Source organism: Triturus cristatus, chromosome 7, assembly GCF_964204655.1.
Source record: "Triturus cristatus chromosome 7, aTriCri1.1, whole genome shotgun sequence".
Classification (NCBI taxonomy): domain Eukaryota; kingdom Metazoa; phylum Chordata; class Amphibia; order Caudata; family Salamandridae; genus Triturus; species Triturus cristatus.
In genome coordinates this window covers 919,724,106-919,750,878 of record NC_140590.1, presented here as the reverse complement: position 1 = coordinate 919,750,878, position 26,773 = coordinate 919,724,106, and the positions used below count along the sequence as shown (strand labels likewise).

General features: G+C 43.9%; 1 protein-coding gene across 1 annotated transcript in view; it reads right to left on the bottom strand.

Annotated features, from left to right (window-relative positions):
• DOCK2 (dedicator of cytokinesis 2) overlaps window positions 1-26,773 on the bottom strand; it is a 1,824,799-nt gene that overhangs the window by 7,864 nt on the left and 1,790,162 nt on the right. The window contains exons 48-51 of the mRNA XM_085617853.1: window positions 16,276-16,403; window positions 13,738-13,918; window positions 7,931-8,051; window positions 7,543-7,685 (exon numbers count right to left, since the gene is read on the bottom strand). Coding sequence (XP_085473979.1) covers window positions 7,543-7,685; window positions 7,931-8,051; window positions 13,738-13,918; window positions 16,276-16,403 — 573 coding nt within the window. The remainder of the gene's footprint in view (window positions 1-7,542; window positions 7,686-7,930; window positions 8,052-13,737; window positions 13,919-16,275; window positions 16,404-26,773) is intronic.

Sequence of the window (26,773 nt, the reverse complement as noted above, 5' to 3'; positions counted from 1 at the left end):
TTTCCTTAGAGCCTTGTATCAGTGGTGGGACCCCCATTAAGACATCAACTAAGGGTGTAGATTCAGGGGGCAGGTCAACTATACACTGATTTCCACTGTAGGCATTATAGGGCGGGGCAAAGAACGTGTAAATAATGGGCCCTCATTAGATATTTGCTGCCCTTCCATATGAGCTGCCTGAGGTGCAGGGAGAGGCTCTCACAGTGTACAGTTTTTTTTTGAATTACAGGATGGATCCTCTCCCACTAGTTCTTGAGTACTTCACGCCTGCGGGACTTGGCTCAAGACACCAGTCATCAAGCATAAGGTCCCCCCGCCCAACTACTGATTCAGGCCCTATGAGACAGCTGTTACACAAAGGAACTAAAGAATTAAGTCTCATCTCAACCCCTTCCAACTTTGATATAATAGGTTCTAAAAGAACTTCAGTCATAGTCTCCAGTCTTACAAAATGGGTATCCAACAACAGGTCCCGATTAAGTTTAGCTGGTGGTGGGGATTTTGACAGCGGAGACTTCCTCATAGCTCTATTGGCACCAGTTTGCTTCCTGTTGGTAGGGGGACAGTCCAGGATTAAGTCATCGCCCAGGCTCAAAGTGGCTGCAGAAGTGCTTGTGGGCATAGCCGACTCAGCAGGAGGGCTCTCCTTTGGTGCTAACACCAATGCAGTGGGGCAACTGTCCCCTACTGGGATCCTTATTGGTTTCAACCCCTCTCCGTTCTTGGCCACGGCAGAGCCCAGAGCAAGTTTCTCAGACAACATGGAGAGCCTTCTCTCCATCATAGCTATCTCCTTTGTGATAACATTTGTTGCTCTAGTCAGGAAGGTATCTATGGTCGCTAACCCTTGGCCAACAGGAAATTTCCTTTTGCCCATTGCTGTGTGGGCTAAGAACACTTGGCCTTGTGTATGCTGTAATACACAATTCAAAGTACAGACCTTTTAAAGAGGTCAATAGAAATACATGGGACGCTTCCTGGTAAAATTTCTCGTAGAATTAAGAAACAAGATACTAGGGAATTCAGAGATTCAGTCATGAGACCCCATTTAAGAAGATTTTCATGCAAGGTACCTTATTCCCGGCTTTGATAAATCAGTCCAAAAAGCCATTGTCTGGAGGACCCCAAGCCAAGCCACACTAATCTGCACTAGCGTGCAAGCGCCTCCTTGCGCACAATTAGATGGGGATGCAGTCCCCGGGAGTTAAAGTGCAGCGTGCTGGACTCTGTAATGTGTGTCCTAGTCTAACGGGTAAACTTATCTATAAACTGTAAAAAAGAGACTAATCCTCATGCATGTCTGTAGGATGCACTGTGGACCGTCTGTACACACTCTCTCGCTCCATTGCCTTTCCACTCAATCTCTGGTAATTGTGAATAAATTGAAAGAAGATCAACTGAGATGAAAGAATGATAATTAATACATTCAATGTCTGGTCAGTTCTACATCTATTAAAGAGATTAGGAGCATAATTTTAAAGGAGTGATGTGAAAGAAACCCCCAAAAATAGAAGCTGTCTCCTATATTTGCCCGAGGCAAAACCAAAGGGGATGATGGACGGAGTGTTGAACAATGCAAGCACTCACCCCCAGTCAACTGATCTGGGTTTACTCCATCATCATTCTTTAGCTCACTCCACCACCCCAGTTCAGACATGGCCATATGCAAATCAGTCTGACCCTGTGCCTCATGGGAACAGTCCAGCCCGAACTTCCAAGCCATGTCTTCCCTGGACCAGAAGCAAGCATCCTGGGACCGGTTTCTGACTAATCAGCCTTTATCAGCCAGGCTAGCTTGAATCCAGTGGCAAAGTGAGCATGGGACCCACGTCTGAGCATACCCTGCCAACTTAGGGCGAACAAAGTAAAACCAGAGTAATGTCTGAGTACTTATGCTCTAGCAGGACCTGCAAAATTGCTGTTGTTCACCAGTGAGATCATCATAATTAGCAGTGTTAATAAAAAATAATTCAGCTCATCCTCTCCCTCACCAAAGAACCCAATATCACCAGACACAACTTCCAAGAAGTGATGAAAGCCGTCACCACCTGGATCAAGAAGAGCTGCCTGAAACTTAACTCTGAGAAAACAGAAGTCCTCATCCTTGGTTCCACCCCCTCTGCATGGGGGCCCCCCGCCCTCGGAAATCCCCCACCCGATGGATCACGCACAAAACCATGGCATCATACTTGACTCATCAGTCAAGATGAACCCCCTAATCAATGCCGTATCCTCGGCCTATATCAACACCCTCTGCATACTCTGAAAAACTTTCAAATGGATCCCATCCGAGTCCAGAAAAACGGTCACACAGGCCCTCATCAGTAGCAAACTGGACTACGGCAATGGTCTCTACACCAGAATCAACAAGAAACTACTTCACAAACTCCAGACAGTCCAGAACACCACAGCCTGACTGATCCTAGACATCCTCCATCACAACCACATCACCCAACACCTCTGCGATCTCCACTGGCTCCTCATCGAAAGAAGAATAACCTTCAAGCTCCTCACACATGCATACAAGGCCCTCCACAACATCGGAGCAGCATACCTTAACAACCGGCTCTCCTTCTACCCTCCTAAGAGACACCTCCGATCAGCTGACCTCTCTCTGGCCACCTTTCCATGCATCTACAAGACCAGAACCAGAGAAAAGTCCTTCTCCTACCTCGTAGCCAAGGCCTGGAATGACCTCTCCCTCCACCTCCAGCAAGTCCCTACACCGCTTCATTTCATTAAGGACATAAAAAGATCTGGCTCTTCGGATGACCCGAGTACTCAAGGGAGCCACCCGCCCCCCTTAGGGCCTTTGAGACCCTTGCAGATGGGTAGCTGCACTTCACCAACCCTAATTGATTGATTAATTGATGCATGGCTGTAAAGGTAAAGGAGAGAGCGGGCACCTTTTTCTAGTACTGGAGTACCAACTAGTCACTGGCAGGAAGGCAAAATTTCCTCCTACATTTTATGCCTACAAAAGCAATGCAGACGATCCAACAACACATTTGGCAATACTAAGCCTGATTCATCTTTATGCCCTTCCTTTCATGTAGACTCTCAAAATGGTCTTCCTTCAAAGCTCTATCCTTTGCAGATTTTACCAACACACTCAACTACTTAAAGACACTTCTTATAAATATGATGTCTTACCCTTTACCTTCATCAAAGGACTCTCTGGGACGCTTATGAAAACATACTCTGTGCAGTCGATGCATCCCTCATTCAAGACATTTTCCCAGAGGTTCTCAAGACAAGCCTGATCTTCCTACTCCCAAAGAAACTTACACTAGTTCCAGAGGACCTTGCCAGCTACCAGTCCATCACTCATCTAACAATCATCTGCAAGATCTCTGAAAAAACAGTGCATGTTCATATCAAAGATCACATCATTGCTTACCATCTCCTGCATGACTACAAGTTGGTTTCAGATCATGTAGCAGGGCTGAAACTGCTGCCTTACACATCATAGACAATGCCCCCTGACCATAAATGAAGGTGACTTCTGTCTCCTGGTATTGTTGGACTTCCTAGCTGCCTTCAACATAGTCCCACTCTCATAAGCCCCCTGGAGTTCACTTGCAATGCCCTTCACATGGTTCTCCTCTTTCCTTTCCAACAGGCACTAGTTTGCTAACATGGGCACCTCTAGGTCCCAAAAGATCCCCATCCCCTACAGTGTCCCCCAGGTTTCTCTATTGTTATTGTTAGAAATGGGGGTCTCTAGTTGACAGAGGTAGGTACCTTTTTCAAAGTAGGGACCCTTCTTCCTAGTCAGGGCAAGGGAGTTACACACCTAAAATAGGGCCTAAAATAATCTCAGAGGCAGTGTGTAAGGCATTTGCACATAACCAACAGTAATAAGGTGAAAACACTACAAAAGGACACCATACCAGTTGTAGAAAAATAACCAATATTTTATCCATGCAAACAGGACCATAAACAGTAAAAATCCACCATACAGTTCTCGGAATTCTCAGTAATCAAAGATAGACTTAAAATACAGTTCCTTGAAGTCAATAGCTGTGTCCGGGGTTATCACAGCGTCGTGAACAACAAATCCAAACACTTCTGGCGGACCGCGGCGTCGCTGGCCAGCCACAGTGTGAGAAAGACTAGCAAAATAGTTCCTTTTAGAAATGTAGGATGACGGCGACCTCTAATTGAGTCACCAAAGAGCAGGCATCCCCAGGTGTTGGTTCCGGAGGCCGATGCAGGAGTTGTCAGGCCCTTGAAGTTACACGCATTGCAGATCGAACTACTCGTGGTTGAAGTCGGAAGCGTCAGCATCGGCAGGCGCCAAGGCTGCGGTGCAAAGTGCAGCAGCTCTGTGACGGTCATCCAGCCGGGTCAGTGAGACCAGGGCTGAGGTGTGAAGTAATGCGGTAGTTGTCGCGGTGCTGGCAAGCAGAGGCGTCATTGTTGCAGAAGCTCTGTCATCGGCTGATGAACTGGAGTCAATGGCACCGGCATTGGTAGGCCAAGGCTGCGTTGCAGGATTAGGGCGGTGCGTCGTGTAACTTTCGAGCGGTACCCTCGAACCACGGTGCAAGCAGCGGTGTCAATGTCAGCGGGGGGCGGCATTGTTGGTGATATCAGGGCGGCGGCGTGAAGCGAGGCAACTCAGAGTGCAGTGCCCACCGGTTACGGTGCAAGCAGAGGCTAGGTGGCGGAGTCAGGTGGCGTCGTCGGTGAGACCAGCATTGGAGTGTGATGTGTGGCAGTGCCTTCAAGAGACGGAGTTGATGGCGTTGGTTTACCTTTTCTTCTGTTGCAGCACAAAACACATAGTCCCCAGTGCTAGTAGCAGATGAACTTGCAGTCTTTACTGGTCCTGAGACTTCTTGAACAGGGGGCAAGCTCTACCTCAAGCCCTTGGAGAAACTCACTCAAAGAAGTTACAGAAAGTTCAGTCCAGTCTTTTCACTGCCCAAGACAAAAGCAGCCACTGCAGGCCAGCACAGCAAAGTGGTAGTCCTTCCTCAAAGGTTCTCCAGCTCTTCTTGGCAGTCTTCTTAGTCCCAAAAAAGTTCTCCGAAGTCTTTCATCTCCCTGAGACTTCCAACAGGGGGCAAGCTCTACTTCAAGCCACTGGAGAAAACTCTAACAGCACAATGATGAAAGTACAATCCAGTCCTTTTCCTGCCCAAGACAGAAGCAGCAAGCAGCAGGAACAACACAGCAGAGCACGCAGCAAAGTGACAGTTCCTCCTGACAGATTTCCCAGCTCTTCCTCCTGGCAGGTTCCTTAGTTCAGAAGTAATCTAAAGTTCTGGGGTCTGAGCTCCACTTTTTATAGCACAAATGTGTTTGTACTCTGGTGGCAGAGAAGCTCTTTGCCGAGCCAAAACCAGTTCTGTCCTCTCTGGTGCAGGTTCCTGGCAGGAGGTAGAGACAGCATTGTCCAAGGCAGACAGGGCCTATTCAGTGAAAGGAAAATCTCCTCCTACCACTCTGAATACAGACCAGGCCTACTCAGGTGCTAGTGAAAACTCCTCCGACTACTCTAAATGCAGCCCAGGTCTATTCAGCCCAGACCTGACTCATTCAGGAAAGGCAGGACCCACAACTACCCCCCCCCCCCCAGTGGCCATTTGAGAGAATGCACATCCCCAGCCCCTGTCACTCCAAAGCCAGACAGTCAATACAGAAACCATCAGAGGCACACAGGATTGCTAAGCAAGAAAATACCCACTTTCTAAAAGGGGTATTTTCAAACACACAATATGAAAATCATCTTTACTGAAAGATTTTTTTTTATATTCTGAGTTCAGGCATACTAAACTTCATCTTTCTGTCTTGTCCCAATGGGAAGTTATAGTTAAAAGATGTTATAAATAAGCTCCCATTCATGTCTATCCGATGGGACAGATAGCCTTTCAATAGTGAACAAAATACACTATATTTCATTATCAGGACATGTCACATCCCTCAGTACATGTCCTACCTTTCACATACACTGCACCCTGCCCATGGGGCTACCTTGGGCATACCTTAGGGGTGTCATACATGTAAGAAAAGGGAAGGTTAGGGCCTGACAAGTGGGTGCACTTGCCAGGTCGACATGGCAGTTACAAACTGTACACAGGCACTGTACTGGCAGGTCTGGCTTACCTTTACAGGGCTACTTCTGTGGGTGGCACAATCCGTGCTGCAGGCCCACTAGTAGCATTTGATTTACAGGCCCTGGCACTCTCAGTGCACTTTACTAGGGACTTACCAGTAAATCAAATATGACAATCATGGAAACACCAGTCCATAACATAATTTGCAGAGAGAACATATGCACTTTAGCACTGAATAGCAGTGAAAAATAGTACCCAGAGTACTAAAACCAACAAAAACAAGGTCAAAAACAGGAGGCCAGAAAGAAAAAAGTCTGGGGGTAAACCCGCTGAAAAAGCCAAGTCTAACAGTCATCTTTCATCTTCAACTTCTATATGGAGGTGTATACCTGCATCAACATTTATGAATATGCTGATTATGAAGAACTCTGCTTGAACAACTCCTTTGCTTCAGACATCTCAAAAACTGGCTGGACATCATCCAGAGCTGACGGTCCAGCACATATCTAAAGTTCAACCCAAACCAAGACAAATTTCCTGGTATTTGAAAAGAATAACAAGCAATAAACAGTAAAAATCTGGCTCAATGACATGAAATTTGAGCGATTTGAACCCCAATTTTCACTGAATGCCAAATCCCTTAGATTCACCATGGAAAACAATCAAACCCACAGAGAACACATTGCTAAAAACACACATCACCCAAAAACACAAATTGGCCTGGTACCAACTCTCTCTTCTAAAGAAAGTGAAACTGTATCTTCCAGATAGCAACATCAGAACTTATGTTCAAGCCCTCATACTCTAGCATTTGGGTGGTGATAACACCCCACTCAATGGCCTGCATACTCTACAGTGGCACTGCTTTGAGGAATCTACACGCTACAGCATGTCTCATCCAGGGCCTGAAGAAATATGATCACAATTCCCCAACCGATGGAACTCCCTTTGCTCTCCTTGCCAGCCTGCACCATCTTCAAAAAAAGATGCATTATTTACAATGTCAACGCGACCAGCAACCTATTTTATCTTGCAGACAAGCTCACCATCAATGGTGGGTCTCCCTACACCCTCAGGCAGGAAACCATCAAACTGCATACTAAGAAGTGTAAAGAGAAAACAAGGCAGCAACATCTATTAAAACCAGGATCTTTAATAACTAATTAACTGGAATATGCCTCCCACCTGTTAAAATTGAAGTTGATGCTGAAAGTGCTATCCAAAACTGCAATACAGATGATGGTCGATTGCAACATGCAATGCAGCTTCCAAACATTGAGATGATGTACACTTTAACTTGAAAGTAAATATATCTTTTGCTACTGATTTTGACAGCGTTTGTCATAGAACCCACATATGCCCTGTGTGTGGTAAGTGACAGCGATATGGTCAAAATGCATGTCCCTAACATGTCCCAGCCACCATCATGTAGTAATATATGGTATTAATGGATCAAGGCATTTTTCTACTAACTTACCCTTCCTCTAAAGAATTGATTCATTTTGCTTTTCTTCGTTGATTTTCTTTCTCCCTCATAAGAGTCAAAACTTTGCTGGCTCAATCTGCGGGAGGCTATTTCCTCTTCTGATGTTGGAATATTCACCAGTGAAAGACGTAACCCTGAGGCCAAACAAAATAAAAACTCAGTTGTAACACACAATGGCATTTCAGACTGATAGTTGAACAGGAAAGTAGATGCGGACAATAAGCCAAATTGCATGTTTGAATTGCATTTTCATAATAGACACAAGTTAGAATATGGCTATTATATTTGGGATAAAGTACACCCTGCTGTACACTATAAGGATATTTCAAGTCACCAAGGAGTTCCATGACCATATAGAGGAAGGAGGAAAATTAGCTACCTGAAATAGTAGGCATGGAGCGACTTGCAAAGCTCATTTGCTTGAGCACCGGTGATTTGGAAGGTACATCCGCATGCTCTGAGAGGTTGGTGTCACTCATAAACTCGTGCTTCCGTGAGAGCTATAAAACAGACATATTACCAAATTTTAGGTCCACCAGCCAGTTTATCATGAATTCACAATGTGTTATGTATTTCAATTTGTGTCAAGAATAGTTGCTCCATATTTATGTAAACCATGGATTTTCTAATACTGGTATTACATCATTAACTGTGATAATAACGTACATTGCCTGATCTTTCATGTTAATTTACTTTAATTTACTATTGAGGTTGACATCAATTTCCAAGCACATGCTTTGCAAAACCAGTGAATCTGACTGACAGGATTTAATTAACAATGCCTCAAAAGGCATCAAAACATAGCACTAGCAATAGTTTAGACCACAATTACATCAGTGTAATAAAATCATCAGTTCGAACCTCCTGGATCAACCTGATAGTCTATCTTAAAATATCACTAAGAGCTGACTAGACCTAGATGCTTGAGATTCACTTAGGGGTGTAAATTTGTGAGAAGTGTTTTTTGTTACATTACACTTATTAGCACTAAGTGTTATTATATGCCTTTTTGCAGGATACAGGGATGTGGGAGCATTTACTGTTTGCATATCAAAATACAAGTTATTCAGAGACCCAAAACCAAAACTTTTATTGGAAATGAAGAAGCAAGGTGGACTTCCTTGTCTTCACCCATGCAACTGGGAGAAAGACTTTGTCTTCATTATTTCACTTTGCCCTCTTTCCAGGAGCTTTTCAATTGGATCCACCAATCACAATCATAATTGCAAATTATGGCCTTTATGTATGCCCTGCAGCCACTCTCCCTGGCCACACCCCATTTAAATAGAAGGTTTCTTTCCACTGCCAGAAAAGAGATGTGGAAAAGGGAAACTGTTTGTAGACTCTTTTATGTCATGGATGAGTGGTAATACCAAATGCGATGTCAGCAGTGATGACATTGCTGCAGTAATATCCAATTTAATCTATGTACCCAATGAAAAAAACTGCTATTATTGAACTAAATATCAATACATATAACAAATAATAATTATGGTGGTGAAGCACCACATATAATCTGCAGTTGTCTGTTAGAAATTGGGTCACTAGTTGGCAGAGGTTGGGTTGGCACCCTGTTCAAGTAGGAACAGCAATCCTTGTCAGGGTAAGCTAGATATACACCTTAAATTAACCTGTGCTCACTCTCTGATAGCATGGCACAGAGCAGACACGCTAAACGTAAGAGCCAATGTGTAAAGCATTTGTGAAACACACACAGAGCAACACAATGAAAACACCACAGAATATTTATCTGAGTAAAACATGGTAAAAATGACAAATATTCATAAAGTAGAACCTGAGTTATGAAATTTTAAAAAATAAAACAAAAATAGTGCTTAGAAGTGAAAAGCGCTAAAATGTTACTTGAGGTCACTCTAAATCTGGGTAAATCCAAAGTTCAGGCTGACCACAATGGAGGGCAGGCTGGCAACAGGACCCAGACAGGTCCAGCTGACAAAGTACCTTGGATGGTGCAAAGCGTCAAGCGTTGAAGTCTCGAGGCGACGCATCATCATCCATCTGTAGAGGAGGTAAGCATTGGTGGCAATCTGAGCCGTTGATTGAAGCTTTGGTGTTGAACTCCTTCGCGATGCATGTGTTGCCTCGATGTTAAGCCTCGCTGCCTTTTGGTGTTGAGCCGCACCGTCTGTAGAATTGCTGTTGTTGAGTGGCCGTTGCTTCGACATTGAGGGCAATACATCAATTCTGATTGGCGCAAAGTCACCGCTGCATCAACATTGATGTTGGAAAAGCTGCAAGAACCCACTTCTGGGGCCTGGAGGGGGTACCCAAGGCAAAGGTAGGAATCACAGATAGCAGAGTACAGCATGCCCAGGCGATATGTAGGAAGTATTTTATGATCCTGAGACTTTAGAAAACAGGATGCAAGCCAGGAAGCCCTTGGAGGCACTCTGGGTTCAAGCAAAATGGGTCCAGTCCTTGTCCTCAGGAGGGTAGAGATCAACAATCTGCAGGAACAGGTCAGCACAGCAGTGAAGCAGTTCCTTGGAACAGTGAGTCATTCAGAGTAACAATCCTTGTAGCACAGCAATCCTTACTCCCGGCAGAGTTCTTCACAAGTCCAGTAGTGCACTGATGTGGTAGGATCAGAGCCCCAGTACCTATACCCAAATGTTCCTTCGAATTGGGGGGTGACTTTAAAGCAGCTCCTTGAAGTGCACTGGTCCCCTTTCATCCTAGCTCTGTCTGCCAGGTTATCTGTGGGGGGTAATAAGTCCTTTGTGTGGGTACAGAACACAGCCTATTCAGATGTAAGTGTTAGCTCCTTCTCCCTTTTTCTGCCCAGGAAGGCTATTAGAATGCAGATGAGTCCTCTGTCACACCAACCTTTCTTGTGTTTGTGCCTGACTCGAGGGAACACATAAAGTGTAGCTGTCACCTAGCCCAAAGGGTTTTGGAGACAGGCTACAGAGCAAAGTTAATGGAAGCCAAATGTCCACTTTCTAAAAGTGGCATTTCTAAAATAGTAATCTTAAATCCAGATTTACCATTAAAGAGGATTTATCACTATGATCCCAAAGATAGGAAACGTGATGCAGCTACTCCTTTCTGATCAGGAATTACAGTTTAAGAGGGGTTTAAGTAATTTGCATTGCTAGCCTATAAAAGGAGTAGACCTCACAGTAGTAAAAAACTAATTTGGCTAGCTGTCGCTAATGGGACATGTAAAACTTAAAAGTACATATCCTACCTTTTACTTACACAACACCCTGCCCTTGGCGCTACCAAGGGCCTACCTTAGGGTTGATCTATGTGTAATAAAAGGGGAGTTTAAGGCTTGGCTAGTGTCTTGAAATGTCAAGTCGATGTGGCAGTAAACTGCACACACAGGCACTGCACTGGCTGGGCTTGGACAGGTTTGAAAGGCTACTTGTGTGGGTGGCACAAGCAGTGCTGCAGGCCCACTAGTTGCATTTAATTTACAGGCCCCGGGTATATGGTATACCACTTTACAAGGGACTTATACTTAAACTAATTATGCCAATCAGGCATATACCAATGTCACCATGTTTAGGGGAGAATCACATGCACTTTAGCATCGGTTAGCGGTGGTAAAGTGCCCACCATCCTAAAGGCGACAAAAAGATACAGCAAAAAGTGGAGGTAAGCAAACAAAAAGATGGGGGAAGACCACCCTAAGGATTGCAGGTTTAACAGTGTCCCTATAAACATGCTATACTTTATCAACCTTTTCAAATCCAGGAGGCAATCTGAGATTTAACTGTTCAGCGGAATCTCTTCCTTCATTCAGTACCTTAGCTAGCAGTGGAATGTAAACATTAAACATATGTAGGAAGCCAAAAATCCTGCTATGTACATAACAATTCAAAACTCCTGGGAAAAAAACAGATGAAATGCTAATTGCACACCTGTGAGAGAGGAAGGGGATAGATCTGGCATATGTTAATTACTTACTGATACTATTCATTGGTGTGATTCACCCTTCCTCATTACAGGACATACATTCCATCCTTCTTTTGTGATACTGCTGAACCATGAGTGTTTATTGGCAGATAATATTTAACAGCAGGGTTGTGGGGTATGTGCTCCCTTTGTTGTACTTCATGCCAAAGGGGAAGGGCTTATAGAAAAGAGGAGGATATAGTGGGTAAGAAAAACAAAGAGGCTTCAGATTAAGAAAAAGGGTGTAACAGAAGGATGAATACCTTAAAATGTATATCCTGGCCCTGAGACGAGAAAGTGTGAATCGGATTAACGATGAACACCCGCAAATAACCCAGGTGGTACACCAACATTGGCTGATCCCTGAGTTAAAGGTGTATGTATTATTCACAATAACTGCAACGAGTAAGCACCATCTTTTTGAATATTAAATATTATCATATTAGTCTCACAGATATCTTTCTTAGAGAGGCTTGTGGCTGTCTACTGAGCTAGTATTACTAGAACAGGCAAACAGCTTTCTCTGTAGAAACAAATTTACTCTGAAACTCACTCTTGGCCCTCACAATCAACTGCTCGGCATTACCTTGGTTTTCCAGGTTTTCCAAGCTCCCAACACCCCAAAGCTGCTCCAATTTGGAAAGGGTTGGAAATTCACCGCTTTAAAAATCACTGAGGCATATTTACAAGAAATGTTGGAGAGTGGAGCTGCGCCAAATTTGGCAGTGCGGTGTTCCTACATTTTTAAAACACAGGGATGCACCATCAGCCGCGATCGGTAGTAGGAGTTCCTGCAGGGCGGTGACGTGGGGAGGGGGAGGGGCAGGGTGGGGGGTAGTAAACTATGGATTACGGAGGTTTACAGGTAAGTAAACATAAATTAATAAAACAAATTTCGTTGCGTGCAATGCATCCCCAAATGCGATGCTGTGCACGCAACGAAATTTGTTTTAATAATTTATATGTTTACTTACCTGTAAACCTCCGTAATCCATAGTTTACCACCCCCCACCCTGCCCCTCCCCCTCCCCACGTCACCGCCCTGCAGGAACTCCTACTACCGACCGTGGCTGTGCACCATAGTCACAGGAATACGGTGCACCCCTGTGTTTTCGCTAGCGCTGGTGCAAGAAAAGCTGCCTAGCACCACCGCAGGTACCCTGCTGCCATGTTGCAAGGATGCCTGCGCTGCAGGGATGATTGTTTATGTGCAGAAAGGATCACTCTCCTGCACATGAACAATCAATATTGGTGATTTGCTCTTGCTATGTCTGCTGCAGAAATCAGCACACATGGAATGAGCAAAAAACAAGGAGAAATTAAAAATGTCTCCTTGTAGCTCCATTCTAAGGCCTAGTATTCCATAGCAGTAGTACTTGGCGCTGTCTCAGCCTTGTAAATCTGGGGCAGTGTCAAAAAGCAATGGGTGTTGCAGTGGAATGCCCATAGCAACATTTATTGCACGCCCCTTTGCCGCAGAGGACTGCAGCCGAAAGGGGCATATTTACATACTGGCGTTAAGCCACGCTAAGTGGTTTAGGGCCACCTTGTAAACATGGAAAATGGCGCTACGCCACCAGAATGTCAAGATAAGCAACGGCTGGTGGCTATAGGGACTTGTAAATATGCCCCTCTATATCACAATGCATTAACTGTCCAGAACTCTTCCACTTGCTTTGATATTACTTGCTGACTTCCATCTTGCCTTTGACCATTTGAGGCACTCGCTGCCTTTTATCTAGGTTTGTGCTATAGAAATTACATACATGAACTCAAAAGCTTTACTTAGTCTCCAAGGGGCATATTATCAAGAAACAGCGTTAAAATTATCGCCGCTTTAGCGGCAGAAATCTGTTGCTAAAGCGGCGATAATGGGCTTGATAATATGCCCTTGAGAATTCTCATAGAAGCCCATGTTCTAGTGTCAACATGGGCTTCTATTGGAATTCTCTGCGGTATATTATCAAGCCCATTATCGCCACTTTAGCGGCAGTTTTCTGCCGCAATAGCGGCGGTAATTTTAACGCCGTGCTTGATAATATGCCCCCAAGTTGGCTAGCAACATTGAGGCTCTCCTTTGACTTAAGCTAGCACAAAGACCGCTTTGGCATTGCATCATCTTTATGAGACCATACCGTAACATCAAAATAACATATCAGAACATAAAACTGTTAATTGTACTTTCGATTTGAAGAACTTTCTGAACTTGGTTTTGTACACATGGAGTCTTCCCAGTTAAATAATGTCGCTCGCTTGGCTCACCCGATTGGCCTCTTTCAGGGCAAGTTCCTGTCCTGATTTCTCGCTGGCGAGGATCGCGCTGCTTCTTTTCTTTGCTCGCTTCCTGGATCGCCTCAGTTTAACTCCGTGTTCTGGGTGAATCTGCCGCATCATGTCTGCCTCCGCTTTAGCAGCCTTTGACCCGGGAACTTCTGACTCAATGCTGTGGTAAAAATTGCACATCAACAAGAGAACACTCCGACAAAATATTTTCCTATTTTGATTCCAGCCCATGAGAGTCTCTGTGTGTTTATTAGCAAATATTATCTCCCACAATTTCTGAAGCTATGTTAATGTGCGCACTAAGAAATCTACATATTCACGCTTGAGAATGATGGAGGCTGCTCGGACATGGATCATTATCAGTCAGCAAATGTTTGAAGAGGATGCGTAGGGCTTCAGTGGTTATGTAAATATGCTTTTGCATTGCGCAATTTCCCTCAAAACACAGAGGGGCATATCATCAACAACCGGCGATAATTATCGCTAAGCGCACTTAGCGCTAGGATAATTATCGCCGGCTATCGCCGAATTTTATCGCTGAGATAGCGTGCTATTAGCAACGCTTATCTCAAAAGCGATAAAATTCCAGGCGCAAGCTGCCAATCGTGCGAATATCGCTGGAAATACAGCGATAATCGCACAACGTTTGGCGATAGCTTGCTGATAGGGCAGGACAGACTCAGCCATGATATCCACCTTTCATCGGATATCATGGCTAAGTCAAACTAAAAGCAGGCGTAAGGAAAGTAGCGATAACCAAGGTTAGCGCTACTTTTCTTATCGCTATGCTTGTTAGCGTGCCCATTGATAATTGGATAAATGTCGGTTAGCTGGAACGCCCACTTTGCATCTCATTAGAGATGCAAAGGTGGGCGTTACGGGACAGGGCGCTAAGGCAAGGATTTACGCGTTAGAGTGACCTTGCTGATATAGCCATAACATTATCGCCAGTTTTCGGCCGAAAACGGCCGCAAAAGCGGCTATAATTTTTTCTCGCCGCCTTGTTGATATGCCCCAGAATTTGTTTAGGCATCAGTGAGCTTGTTTCTTCTTAGTTAGATGGTGGGGTTACCAGCATTCCTCAGATTAGATTTGTTTGTTTACTTCAATCTGTGCATGTGTCTGTTCTTGTGGTGTGAAAATAAACTTTGCACTTTATGCATGCCTTTTGAATCTCTAACTATAACTGTGTGCATAAGGAATAGGTGAATATGGTGTGATTCGCCACAAGATAACAACACAGTGGTCTCCAAAACACGAAAGACATAAAGGGGGCTCAATTATGGGCCCCTGCGTCACTTTTGCGCCACAGGTGTGTCACTTTTTGTGACGCACCAGTGGCGTAAAACATGCGCCATGTTGCGCCATATTTACGAAGTGACGCATCTAGGTAGATGCGTCACTTCGCAAACCCCTGCACTACATTATACCTGCGCCAGGTATAATGTATGCAGGGTGGGCGTACCCCCGCAAGATAGGGTCGTAGGAGTGGCGCAGCGAAATCTATGAGATTTCGCTGCGCCACTTCTAGGACGCCAATGCGTCAAAACCTTACGCCTGCCTCATGGCAGGCGTAAGGGTGACGCAGGCCCTGAAAGGATCATTGCTGGAGTTGCGTCAGGCTTCCGACACAACTCCAGCAATGCGCCACTTTTTGCGCCGACAGATACGTCAGTTATACTGACGTATCTGTCCTTCCTTGCGACATGATGCGTCATATTATAAATATGACGCATCATTAGTGTCGCAAGGAGGGCGCACTGAGAAGTGACGCATATCTGCTTTCACGCAGCGATGCGTCACTTCTCATAAATGAGGCCCAAAGAATTGAAGTTTGGAGTGATGCAGCCAACTCATTTATGTTTTTATCTCCTTCACTGTTATTGTTAAAACTATCAAGGCAGGTAAATTGAGAGATTTGTGAAAAAAACTGTGAGCTGCATAAGAGATGGAGAAGATATGCACCAATCATACTTTTAGACGTACAATGATATGGGATAGACAAGAAGACATGACTGGGCGAAATTAGCAGTGGCGGCTGGTGCAAGCAAGTGCAGTGGGGCGGGGGCGAGGGCGGGGGTGGAAGTTGACATACGAAGTTAGAGTGAAACTACATGGCGATGTGGCAAGAGCAAGGCAGTTGTTTTTATTTATAGATTTTAGTTTCACTATCCCGTCATATGTCGACTTCCACCACCACCTCCCACCCCGCCCTACCACGCTTACCTACATGGGCTGCCACTGGATATTAGCATTAGTAAGCCAGAGAAAACCTGTGCAACAATTGATACAAGAGGCAGATGCCATGCTTAACCACAACAAGAAAATGCTGTTAACGGCCATGGAGTAAATAATGAATGAAGTAAATAATGTGCCCAATTCCCATTCCTAAAGATGAATAAAACTATGTTAGCAAGTTCATGCTGGCTTTAGAACCTGCTGTGAGTTTGTTGGAGAGCATTCCATAGAACAATTAATTGGGGTCCCAAAGCATGTCCTGAGTTATTCACATCTCACCTGTCTTGGGTGCTTTTAGCTGGTGTACCGCAGTCTGAGTTCATTGAAGCGAGAGATATAACAGACATCTGTCGATATGATCTCAGCATAGATCTTGGTCTTCCCACTTTATGGTCATCAAAATCAGGCTTCAAAAAGAATACCATTCCATGTTTAAAATGGCTGTAATGTTGTGCTGATATTATATAGCAAACTCTTCATGCAATAGTCATCACTTACAAGCATAAAGCAAACTAAGACTTCCATTCTAGGTTTTCTAAGGAGAGCAGGATAACAATATATGCATCTCTGAAGCAGTAATGAAACAACTAGATCTCATAAACATTAAATAGGCACATATATGGGTTTGTGTACTTAATTATACTATAAAAGGGAAATCTCATGCTAATCACTCAGAGAAAAAAGAAAGACAAAATGGAATTGTACTCATATCAGAGACAGAGAGAGTTAGAGAGAGACTGTGAGTCAGACTCACTAATATTTAGCATCCTGGTTATGCCACTTTTGTGGCACAGCCATGACACAAAATGCTAGTAAATATTTACAAAGCCACTCAAGGGGCATTTTAAACCACCCTGCATGGCTTTGTAAAGAAATGTAACACAACACAGCGGCTTGCTCTGCATTGCATTACATTTCATTCTGGGAGGTGCTCTCGTACAGCCACCCATGGATATCACACAGTCCCAGATTTGCAAAGGTTTGTAAACCAAGAATTGAATGAAATCCCTATGCATCCAAGACTATGGTGTAATAGGAAGAGCAATCTTTTTTTCTCCTCGTCATTTCCTCTTTATAAGTGTGGAGCATTCTGCAGTACATATAGAAAGAGGAAAATGCCTCAAAGAAATATTTTTTGTGCAGGAAGGTATCCCTTCCTCCACAAAAACCCTTTTCCTTATAACAAAGTGAACCTTTTGTGGGACCAAGCAGTCTTCGAGGGCTGTAATGTTGCACCATATGGGCTAAAAGACTTGGGCTTTTGTTAGTATAAATTCTGTGCGCTATACATAAAGCTTTAAAATAAAAGTGATTTTTTATAGGTATAATATGTTTAATGTACATTAGGTTCTCCTGGACAAATACAAAGGGAAAGAAGATTGAACACTAGATAAACGTGAGTTATGAATGTTGTGTGCACAGTGTACAAAGTCCCAGGAGGAAAAGGGATTGGGCTATTTTAGTAGAACAAACTTATCTAGTGAGGACTCTCAGAAAGAGACCAGCATATAATCATCAGAAGCTCAGGCGAGAGACCATTATATAGGTAAGAAACTATTCCATCTTCCTCAAACTATCTATACAGAGCACCCACATTTCAGCTATGCTGTCAAACATCACAGTGAACCTGGATACAAAACAAACAAAAGATTTTAAAAAGTAACAGAAGAACTAAACTACAAACTGTTCATTCATTAATGAATCCCTATTATCACTGGTGTTGCTCTCTGTCTGGCACAGGCAATATATGTTGCCTCGGCCCCTGATAATGACCACAACATTGTTTTATGGCTGGATCCATCCATCGATCTAGCTGCTGCTATGTGAAGGAACTTTGTTATGTTAAAAGCGTATGCAAAGTAAAGCCCTTGCCATCAGAATTGCCTCTTATTTATTTTATTTTTCTGTCCTCATCTCACCTTTAAACCTAGGCAGATTTTACAAGCCGAAAATTGAGAAACTGGGCGCCCTTCGACTTGCTGCCTTAGCCGTTGCCCCCTTGGGCTGCCTCACGTTGTTGAGGATAGGTGTAATCATTGGACCAGGGTTCAGCCTCCATGTGACTAACGATTAATCAGATGCAGACGACCTCCCCACTCTAATAGGGGGGACCAGATGTTTCCATCTGCTTCTGTCTTATCTTCCTGGTTCAAACTTGCCATATTCAGCGCGGCTTTAACCCAGTCATCTCTATTGGGGGGCGTCGGGTCCTTCCACCTTAGACAAATCTCTCTCCTAGCCAGAATAATTAGGTATAATAGTAGTCCCCTTTCTAAAGGGGACAGTGCTTCCCCTATAGAATCGTTGGAACCAAAAAATACAAGGTTGACATCAACTTCGAATTCTATATCAAAAATAAGAGTTAAGATATCCCCCACCTTCCTCCAAAAAGAACCCAATTCCATACATTCAAAAAACATATGTATATCATCCGCTTTGTTATATTTACATCTGGGGCATTGTGGGGTCGGGACCGGGGCAAACCTAGCAATTCTGGCGGGAGTGTAGTAAAGCCTATTCAGCACAAAGAAATGATTTTTTTTCAACCTAGCAGGTCTTATATATCTATAGAGTAACTTAAAGGAAGATTTATAACGTGCTTCGATGGGGTGGGCTTGAAGGAGAGGGGACCACACCGATGCTAGAGAGGGAATCTCGCTATCCTCTGCATCGAGAAAATTTGTATACCATAGAGAAATTTCTTTTTTCCTTACGTGAGGATCCTGAAATAGATGCTCCATATCCCAATTCCCTTTGATTTCACTCACTTCTGCTTCATGCCATGATCTTAACTGAAGGTATTTGAACCTCGAAAGGGTGGGGCCAATCTTGGCCTCTAACAGCTCCCATGGGAGTACCCCCTCTGAGTCTATGAGCTCGGACCATCTCTCCAGACCCGCTTTTCTTATGGGAATAGCAAGACCGTCCTTCAGACACTCTGGGGTCCCCGGTGAATCCCATATTGGGGCAAAGTGGGAGAAATAGCCTATACCTAGAGTTCGCCTTATTTTGTACCAATTTAATAAAGCAGTTTTAAGAACTTTGAGGCGTACACGTTTAAAGAATCTGGGGGCCCCAAATTTATACAGAAACCCACTTTGTCCAAAGTCTCCCTCAGCTGAGATCATTTACCCCAACAGCCTACCCCATCTGGATTCCGCCGGGGTTGTTAATAGCATCCTAGTGCCCCTAAACTGGAATGCCATTAGATACCAATTGATATCTGGTAGTGCCAGGCCGCCCTTCAGGAGCTTTTTTCTTAGTTTTTTCCACGAAAGTCTTGCACTCTTCTCCACCCAAATAAAACTTCCAATTTTGCCCTGAATTTTACTTATAATTTTTGGTGGAAAAGTAAGGGGGATCGTGTTGAAGAGATATGTCAATTTTGGAAGAACTGACATCTTTACTAGGTTTACTCTACCATATATCGTCATAGGAAGATTCTTCCACCTAGCAAAGAGATAATCAATGTCTTTTTCGATTTTGGCTATATTTAGGAGAGGTATTTTCTTCAGGTCTTTCACTATTTTTATTCTGAGGTATTTAAACTCCCCACTCTCAGAACCTAAGCTATATAAAGTGTTCCAACACATAATTTCTGTTTTATCCGGATTTGCTAGGTATCCTGACAGAGCACCGAACTCTTTTAGCAATGTCTCAATCCGGGGAATCGCTATATTGGGGGCACTGGTGTAGATGATAATATCATCGGCGTAAAGTGCGATTTTACTTTCATAGTCCTGTGAAAGAAATGGACTTATTTCTTTATCTAGCCTGATCATTTGCGCCAAAGGCTCAATATATATATTGAACAAGAGAGGGGACAAAGGACATCCCTGCCTTGTTCCTCTCCTTATTTCAAAGCTGGGGATCAGAGAACCATTTAATAGAATTTTCGCCGATGCCCCAGCATAGCAATTTTTTAGGGTCTGAATAAATATCGGACCTATACCTGCTGTCTCTAACGCTCCCCATAGAAAACTCCAACATACTCGATCAAAGGCCTTGGCGGCATCTAAGGCCACTACCGCCAAGGGGTCACCTCTGATCTCTGCCAGGTCAATATTCCCAATCAGGATTTGAGTTTGTTCCTGGATAGATCTCCCTACCATAAAACCTTTCTGATCTATATTTATTAGATTTGGTGCCAATTTTGCCAATCTCTCCGCTAAAATGCCCATAAAAATTTTATAGTCCGCATTTAGCAGAGAGATTGGGCGATAAGAATCTGCCGCCAGGGGACTCTTTCCTGGTTTCAATATTAAAACTATTATGGCCTCTTTCCATGATTTAGGGACCACCCCGGAGGTACTATAAACTGCATTAAAGAGTATATGGAGAATTGGGAGGAGTTCTTCTTGTAACAATTTATAGATCTCATTCGGGAGAGAATCCAGACCTGCTGCTTTCTTATTTTTTGCCCTCTTAATTTGAGCTCTTATCTCCCCAATGGAAATAGGAGCTTCTAATTGACCTTTAGCGGCTTCAGTTAACATGGGTAAGGCCTTATCCTTTAACCAAGAGCTGATTAATTCAGTGGAGGGAGTGATGTCTTCGCTGTACAACTTTGAGAAAAGAGACCGAAGACAATCCTGCATTTCTACTTGTATACTGGATTTCGTGCCGCTACTATCTATAATAAGTTCATTTATATCGTTTTTTGCCCGATCTAATCTAGCTTTCCAGGCCAGTAGTGCTCCGGCTCTTTCCCCATATTCAAAATTCTCCATATTCCGTATACGCCACTGGGCCTTACATTTCTCGTCTAAGAAGATCCTGAGATTCTGACGCGCATCCTTGAGTTCTTTCTCTAACTTGTCCAAATCCCTAATCCTCTCAGGGTTAGTACAGTTCCTTTCTTTTTCAAGGGCAGATATTCTTAGCTCTAATAACTGTAATTCCCGGATCTTTTTTTTATTTTTAATTCCAATTTGACTACCCAGCACCCCTCTCAAATTAGCCTTATATGCCTCCCAAACCTGGTCTATTGGGGCAGAATCAATATTAAAAACAAAAAATTCGGTCGTAGCCTCCTTAGCTGCCTGGACAATCCCTGGATCTGAGAGGTACGCTCTATTCAGGGTCCACCTTGACTGCGGCTGTGTATTAGTCATAGAATAATGCAGAAGTAAGGGAGCGTGGTCTGAAAGATGACTCGGAAGGATGGAAATATTGAGGACCCTGTCCAAAGCCTCTTTATTTATTAGTAGATAGTCTATTCTAGCCGAATGACGATACTTTTTACTATAAAAAGTGAAACCCTGAGCACTACCCATCTTGGATCTCCAAAGATCGACCATATTGATATTTAATAGGAGGTTTTTCATAACCCTTCGGGATCTTGGAGAACCGATAGTATGACTCTGATTAGACCTATCCTTAACCGGGTCCAACCATAGATTAAAGTCACCTCCCACTATCAAGGGGGGGGGTACTGAAATAAGATTGTCCTGTAATTTAACCAGGAAAGAGGGATCATCCACATTGGGGCCATAAAAGGAGGAACAAGTCAGTTTTTCCCCACCAAAGTCCAACTGGGCTATAATCCATCTTCCTGTTTGATCTGTTAATACTGATTTTATTTCACAGGGCATTCCCTTCTTAACCAAAAATTGCCACCCCGCGGCAGTTTACTGATTGATGGGAGTGGCAAAAAGATTGTATCCATGGGAGTTTGGAGAAAATACTCTTAGATTCTTCTTGATTGAGATGAGTTTCTTGGAGTAAACAGACCTGGACTGGTAGCATCTCTAAATACTTAAAAATAAGTCTTTGTCTCCTTGGACATCTTAAACCATTTATATTCCATGAGACGATTTGAATCTTACTACCTCGCTTTTCTTTTATCCTTCCGAAATTGATTCAATGCTTAACAGACAACACTTACAACCCTTACAATTTATTCTATATAATCGATGAAATGAGGATTTTTCGTTTTTTTCCTTTTTTTCATTTTTCCTATTTTTCCTATTTTCCCTTCCACCCAGTGCTCCCCTCTTCCCACCACCTCCCGCAACCCTCCCTTTCGACCCTTCGTGACCCCCTATCTTCCTTACCCCCTGAGGAACCCTACCTTCCAAAAGGCAAATGCTTATTCGGGCTAATTTCCTCTCCGGGCTACCGCTTTAATTAACTTAAGAGCTTGACTTAACTGAGGCATCTCACGAACCTCACAGGCCTCCCTGTTTTTCCTGCTGAATTTTTACAATTAAGGTGTCAGCTTCTTGCGGTGAACGTATCATATGCATGTGATTGTTCCACATCACCCTCAGTGTGGCTGGGAACCTCAATTGGGCCTTTGCCCCCAGCCCATTCAGCTCTAGAAGTCTTTTCCCCAATTCCCATTGTCTTTCAGCTGTTATATGGGAAATGTCAGATCTTATGAAAAAGGAGAAGGGGGCTTGTTCTGTGAATGGCGAGGAGATGGCACCTTCTTTTAAAGCAGCGGATAGGATCAGTTCTTTCACAGAATAAGATAGGAAGTTAACCAGAATTTTCCGGGGTTTCAACCGCCCGGGATTTCTTTTGAATGGGTCCCTGTGCACTCTCTGGATTTCATAGCTTAAATCTATGCCAGTATGATCTTTGAAAACAGTGCGCTTCAATAGGGAGATCAAAAAGTTCTTAATATCATCTCCTTCCATTGCTTCAGGAACATTCAACATTTTCAGATTATTTCTTCTTGAGTGGTTCTCAATCCTCTCCAGATCGTCTTTAAGATCTTTATTCTGGATAGATATTTTTTCCAGTTTTGCTGCCGTGGCCTCCATTGTGTACTTGATCTTGGGGATTTCCTCCTCAATTACATCTATCCTTGCGGTTGCAAGTTCCAATTTCTGAGCCAGCAACTCACAAGATGATTGGATAGCAGATTGATTCGCCTCAGAGATCAAAAATCTATTCGCCAAGTCCGCTTGATTAGCCTCAGAGACTGTGAACCTATTTGCCATTTCATCCTTCAATGCTAAGAGGATGTCAGCCAACGAATGCGTATTTGTTGCTGAACCGGTCTTGATATCCGTATGGGGGGAGGGAGACCCTTTAGCAGACTGGCTGGTAGAACTGCACGTATCCTCAAATTTCGCTTTTGCCTTATCGTTATTTTGACTCTCCGTTGAAGCCTCTAATAGTTCTTGATTATCCATTCGATGCTCTCCTTCCCGACCTTTAGCTAGCTGCGTTCCCTGTACCGGCTCTTTCTCTTCCTGGGAATTCAGAATGGAATATCTATTGACCAAGGTAATGGCAGGATGCACTTCTGAATGCGGATCTAAATAGACTGAGTCACCTGACTCTGATAAAGTGTTTTTTCTATAGCTACTGTTCTGCTCAGAGTCGGTGACCTCCCGTATTTGCCCTTTCTTCACTTTCGTGGGCAAGGAGGGAGGAGCGCTAGCAGGTGGAAGTGGGGTAGTGGACTCTAATACGGATACTTTTTTAGAGCCACTACAACTTTGTGTTTGAGGTCGGGGATTCACTTTTGTAGAGGCTTGAGCCATGACCTGGTAATAGGATTTTAGTGAGGGGGTAATTCTTACCTTGATGCCCGTAGACTTCTTTTCTTTTAATTTCAGCTTGCCCCTTTGGGGTTTTGGGGGGTGAGCAGATATCTCTGAGGCCTCTGAGGAAGTTTCCTGCTTAAATTGCTTCCCTTCCCTATCCGAAATACTTATTTCGGCCACTGGGGGGGGTATCTGCTTCGAAAAGAGTGAGTGAGTAATTAATTTGTTAGAATCGAGATGTGCCGCCCTGGCCCTTAATGTGTATCTAGTTAGTTTAGGGGGGGAAGCACCCACCAGCACAGGGGTCCTATTCTCCATACATTCGGAGTGATGTAGAACCAATATTAGCCCCTCTGTATTCCTCAACGTACGGTTCTTGTAATCGTTAGTGTTGGAGATACTCAGGGGTATTCCTCCCACCAACGGGGAAATCAACCTTGGAATCTCGACGCGAAAAACCGCTCTCACTCCTCCTACCTGTGATCCTCGCCGGCCTTTCTGATACTCGATCTCAGCCCTTACAACCTGCTCCTGGGAAAGAGTAAGATGATCCAGAAAGGAAACTTCAGGAGAGGAGCACAATTCACGTAAAAACCGCCTGTTTCGTTTCAGAATCACCGCGGCGTTCCCCCACCTCCAGCTTGGACGTTCAGCAGCTCTGAGATTGCTCCTCCCCGCCGGAGTTCCGTACACGACCCAGCCTCCACACCAGCTGATCCGACCGCCAGAGTCAGGAGATCGGAGAAAATCTGTCCGCACCGGGACCGCTGCTGATGGTGACGTCGCTGAAAAGAACTTCCGTGAGTACCAAGGGGGAATCTGGAAACACACCATGATTCGCGGAAAAACAGGGTATAATTAACACGGCGCTTCCGCCTCAGGATAAGCCATTAGCACCGATAACTCGGAGCCCGGAGAGGAGCACCCGCGGCCATTCAGGTGGCGGCCGCCATGTTCCTCCTAGAGTTTGCCAGAATTGCCTCTTGGCACAGATGACAATTCTTCTCAAATCTAAAGAGTTTATTTAAAGTTTGGCAGATGCCCTGTCTGCCCTATCTATAGTTGATACCTGGCTACACTTGTTGACTAGGACAGAACGAACATCTGCCAAAATTTGTTGGATGGCCCGCATACCCCAAACTTTAAGTAACCCCTTACTACCTGCGTTAGTCCAGATAAGTCGAGTCTTAAGCGTTTTAGCATAGTGACAGTGACATCTTTAGATAATTAGAAAGACATCAACTTTACCTCTGTGATCCACATAACCATGCTTCTCTATTAAAAATAGATGTAAAAATGATTATAAACACACAAGTTAATGGATCATGGAAGCTTTTCAAATTGTGTTTCATTGGAAGCAGACTTGATTGCCATCAGTGGGTCAGCAATATGCAATCTCTATAAACTGCAAGCAATATTGCCTGATATGACCACAATTCAAGCAGAAAGTAGGTTTGTTAAATCGGCAAAGTGATGAGGTTCTATTGTACACCACTTTTGGTTGCCACTGTCAGTTTGCAGAGGTCATGTCCAGGTTTGAGCTCGCTCTGGTGGTCAGATCAATCGTAAAGTCTGTTACACACTATTTATCACTCACGATCACGCTGCTGTGTGCCTTTGGTTTCTCAAAGTAGTCGTCCATACTGGAGAATATTGCAGTTATTTGTCCAGTTTCCTCAGTGTAGTATTGGGTTCAGTGAAGGGAAGCATATGAGCCCTACAACACACTACCAATCTGGCAGTTTGTTCCTCCAGGAATACTTTAACGTATTATGCTACCACTGCGACAACATAGAAAGTCACAAATACTTATATTTGTATGCTAACAAACTCATCTTAGCTTCTTTGCAGTCCTCCCCTTATGACTACATGATGTTTGAGTAGTGCTTCAGTGTCTTGAAACTCTTCCAGGCTGCTTCCCTGAGTAGTTGGACTCCTCACTTGATTTTCCCTACACACTCCTGCAATGCAAAGCCCAGTGATAACACTTTACTTCTGCAAGATCCAGATCAGCTTTCACTAGCCCTGCTTCAATTGTAAATTTAGTACTATTTGCCTGTTTAGATTAGCAGTCCCTGTGCCTTTTCTTTAATTTCAGATCATGCCTTGTTGCTTGAATATGAATGAAGCTTTTAATATGATTTGCACGCCATCACTTTTCAGAAGTTCAAAACTGCTAGTTAGATCAAGAAATTAAGCGATTCCTTATATTCTATTAAAATGCAGAGGATTGAAAAGTGAAGAGAATAATGAGAAAAAAACATGACTCAGGCATTATGATGAAGTCCAATCTTCAATCTAAAAACTGGAGAACACGATCTTTATTTATCTACAGAAAGTGGGACCACAAATGGAGCTACCTCAGTGTTAAGAAAATCCAAAATAAGAGCCGCCATGTGACAGTTCTCAACTGTTCAATACCCATTTTGCTGAATTCCTTAAAAAATGAAAGACAGTGCTACAAAATCTGAATATTTCCTTAAATGTATATACCAGACCTGGAATAAAAACCTGGTCTGGCTATATTGGAAAACCGATGATAATCCCCTTAATTCCATAGTGTTTTTCAGCAGTAAAACACATGCTTTTAAGAAAAAATAACAAAATATGGGTGGGTAACCCTTTCAATGTGTAACCTGACCTGCACATAAAGGCACACCAGAGGCAACACTGGGCCAACAGAGGGCAAAAGGAGGGGAATAAATGATAACAAAGAGGGGTTCAAAAAAACACGGAAGGTCATACAAATTATGAAAAAAGGCCAAATGAAAGAAAACAAAGGGAAGACTAGAGGAAGGGGGACAGAGAGATAGCTTATGAAGGATGGCTCTAGGGCAGAGAAAGGAAATAGGGGGCAATCAGCTTTAGGATGACTGACACACCACCCAAATGGAATGAACAAAAACAGTGTGTAAAAAGTGCCAGAAGAAGAGAACTGAGGGGCAGATTTACTACTTCTGGCGCATCTCTGCTAATCAGCAGGGATGTGCCAGAAGAGTTGCAACGCATCTGCCCACCTGTGCGCCACCACTGATGCGCCACATTTGCAATGTGGCGCACCATGGCGCACGGATGGGCAGATGCGTATTGCATCCCCCCGCGGAAAGGTGGCGCATTGCTGGAGTTGCGTCGCAAGCGCAACGCAACTCCTGCAAGGCTCGGGTTGCCCCTATCCCTAACATGCTGCGTCAATCCTTACGCCTGCTTCAAGCAGGCGCAGGGTTTTGACGCAGCATGGCCGTAAAAGTAACTGAGTGAAAACATTTCGGAAGCGT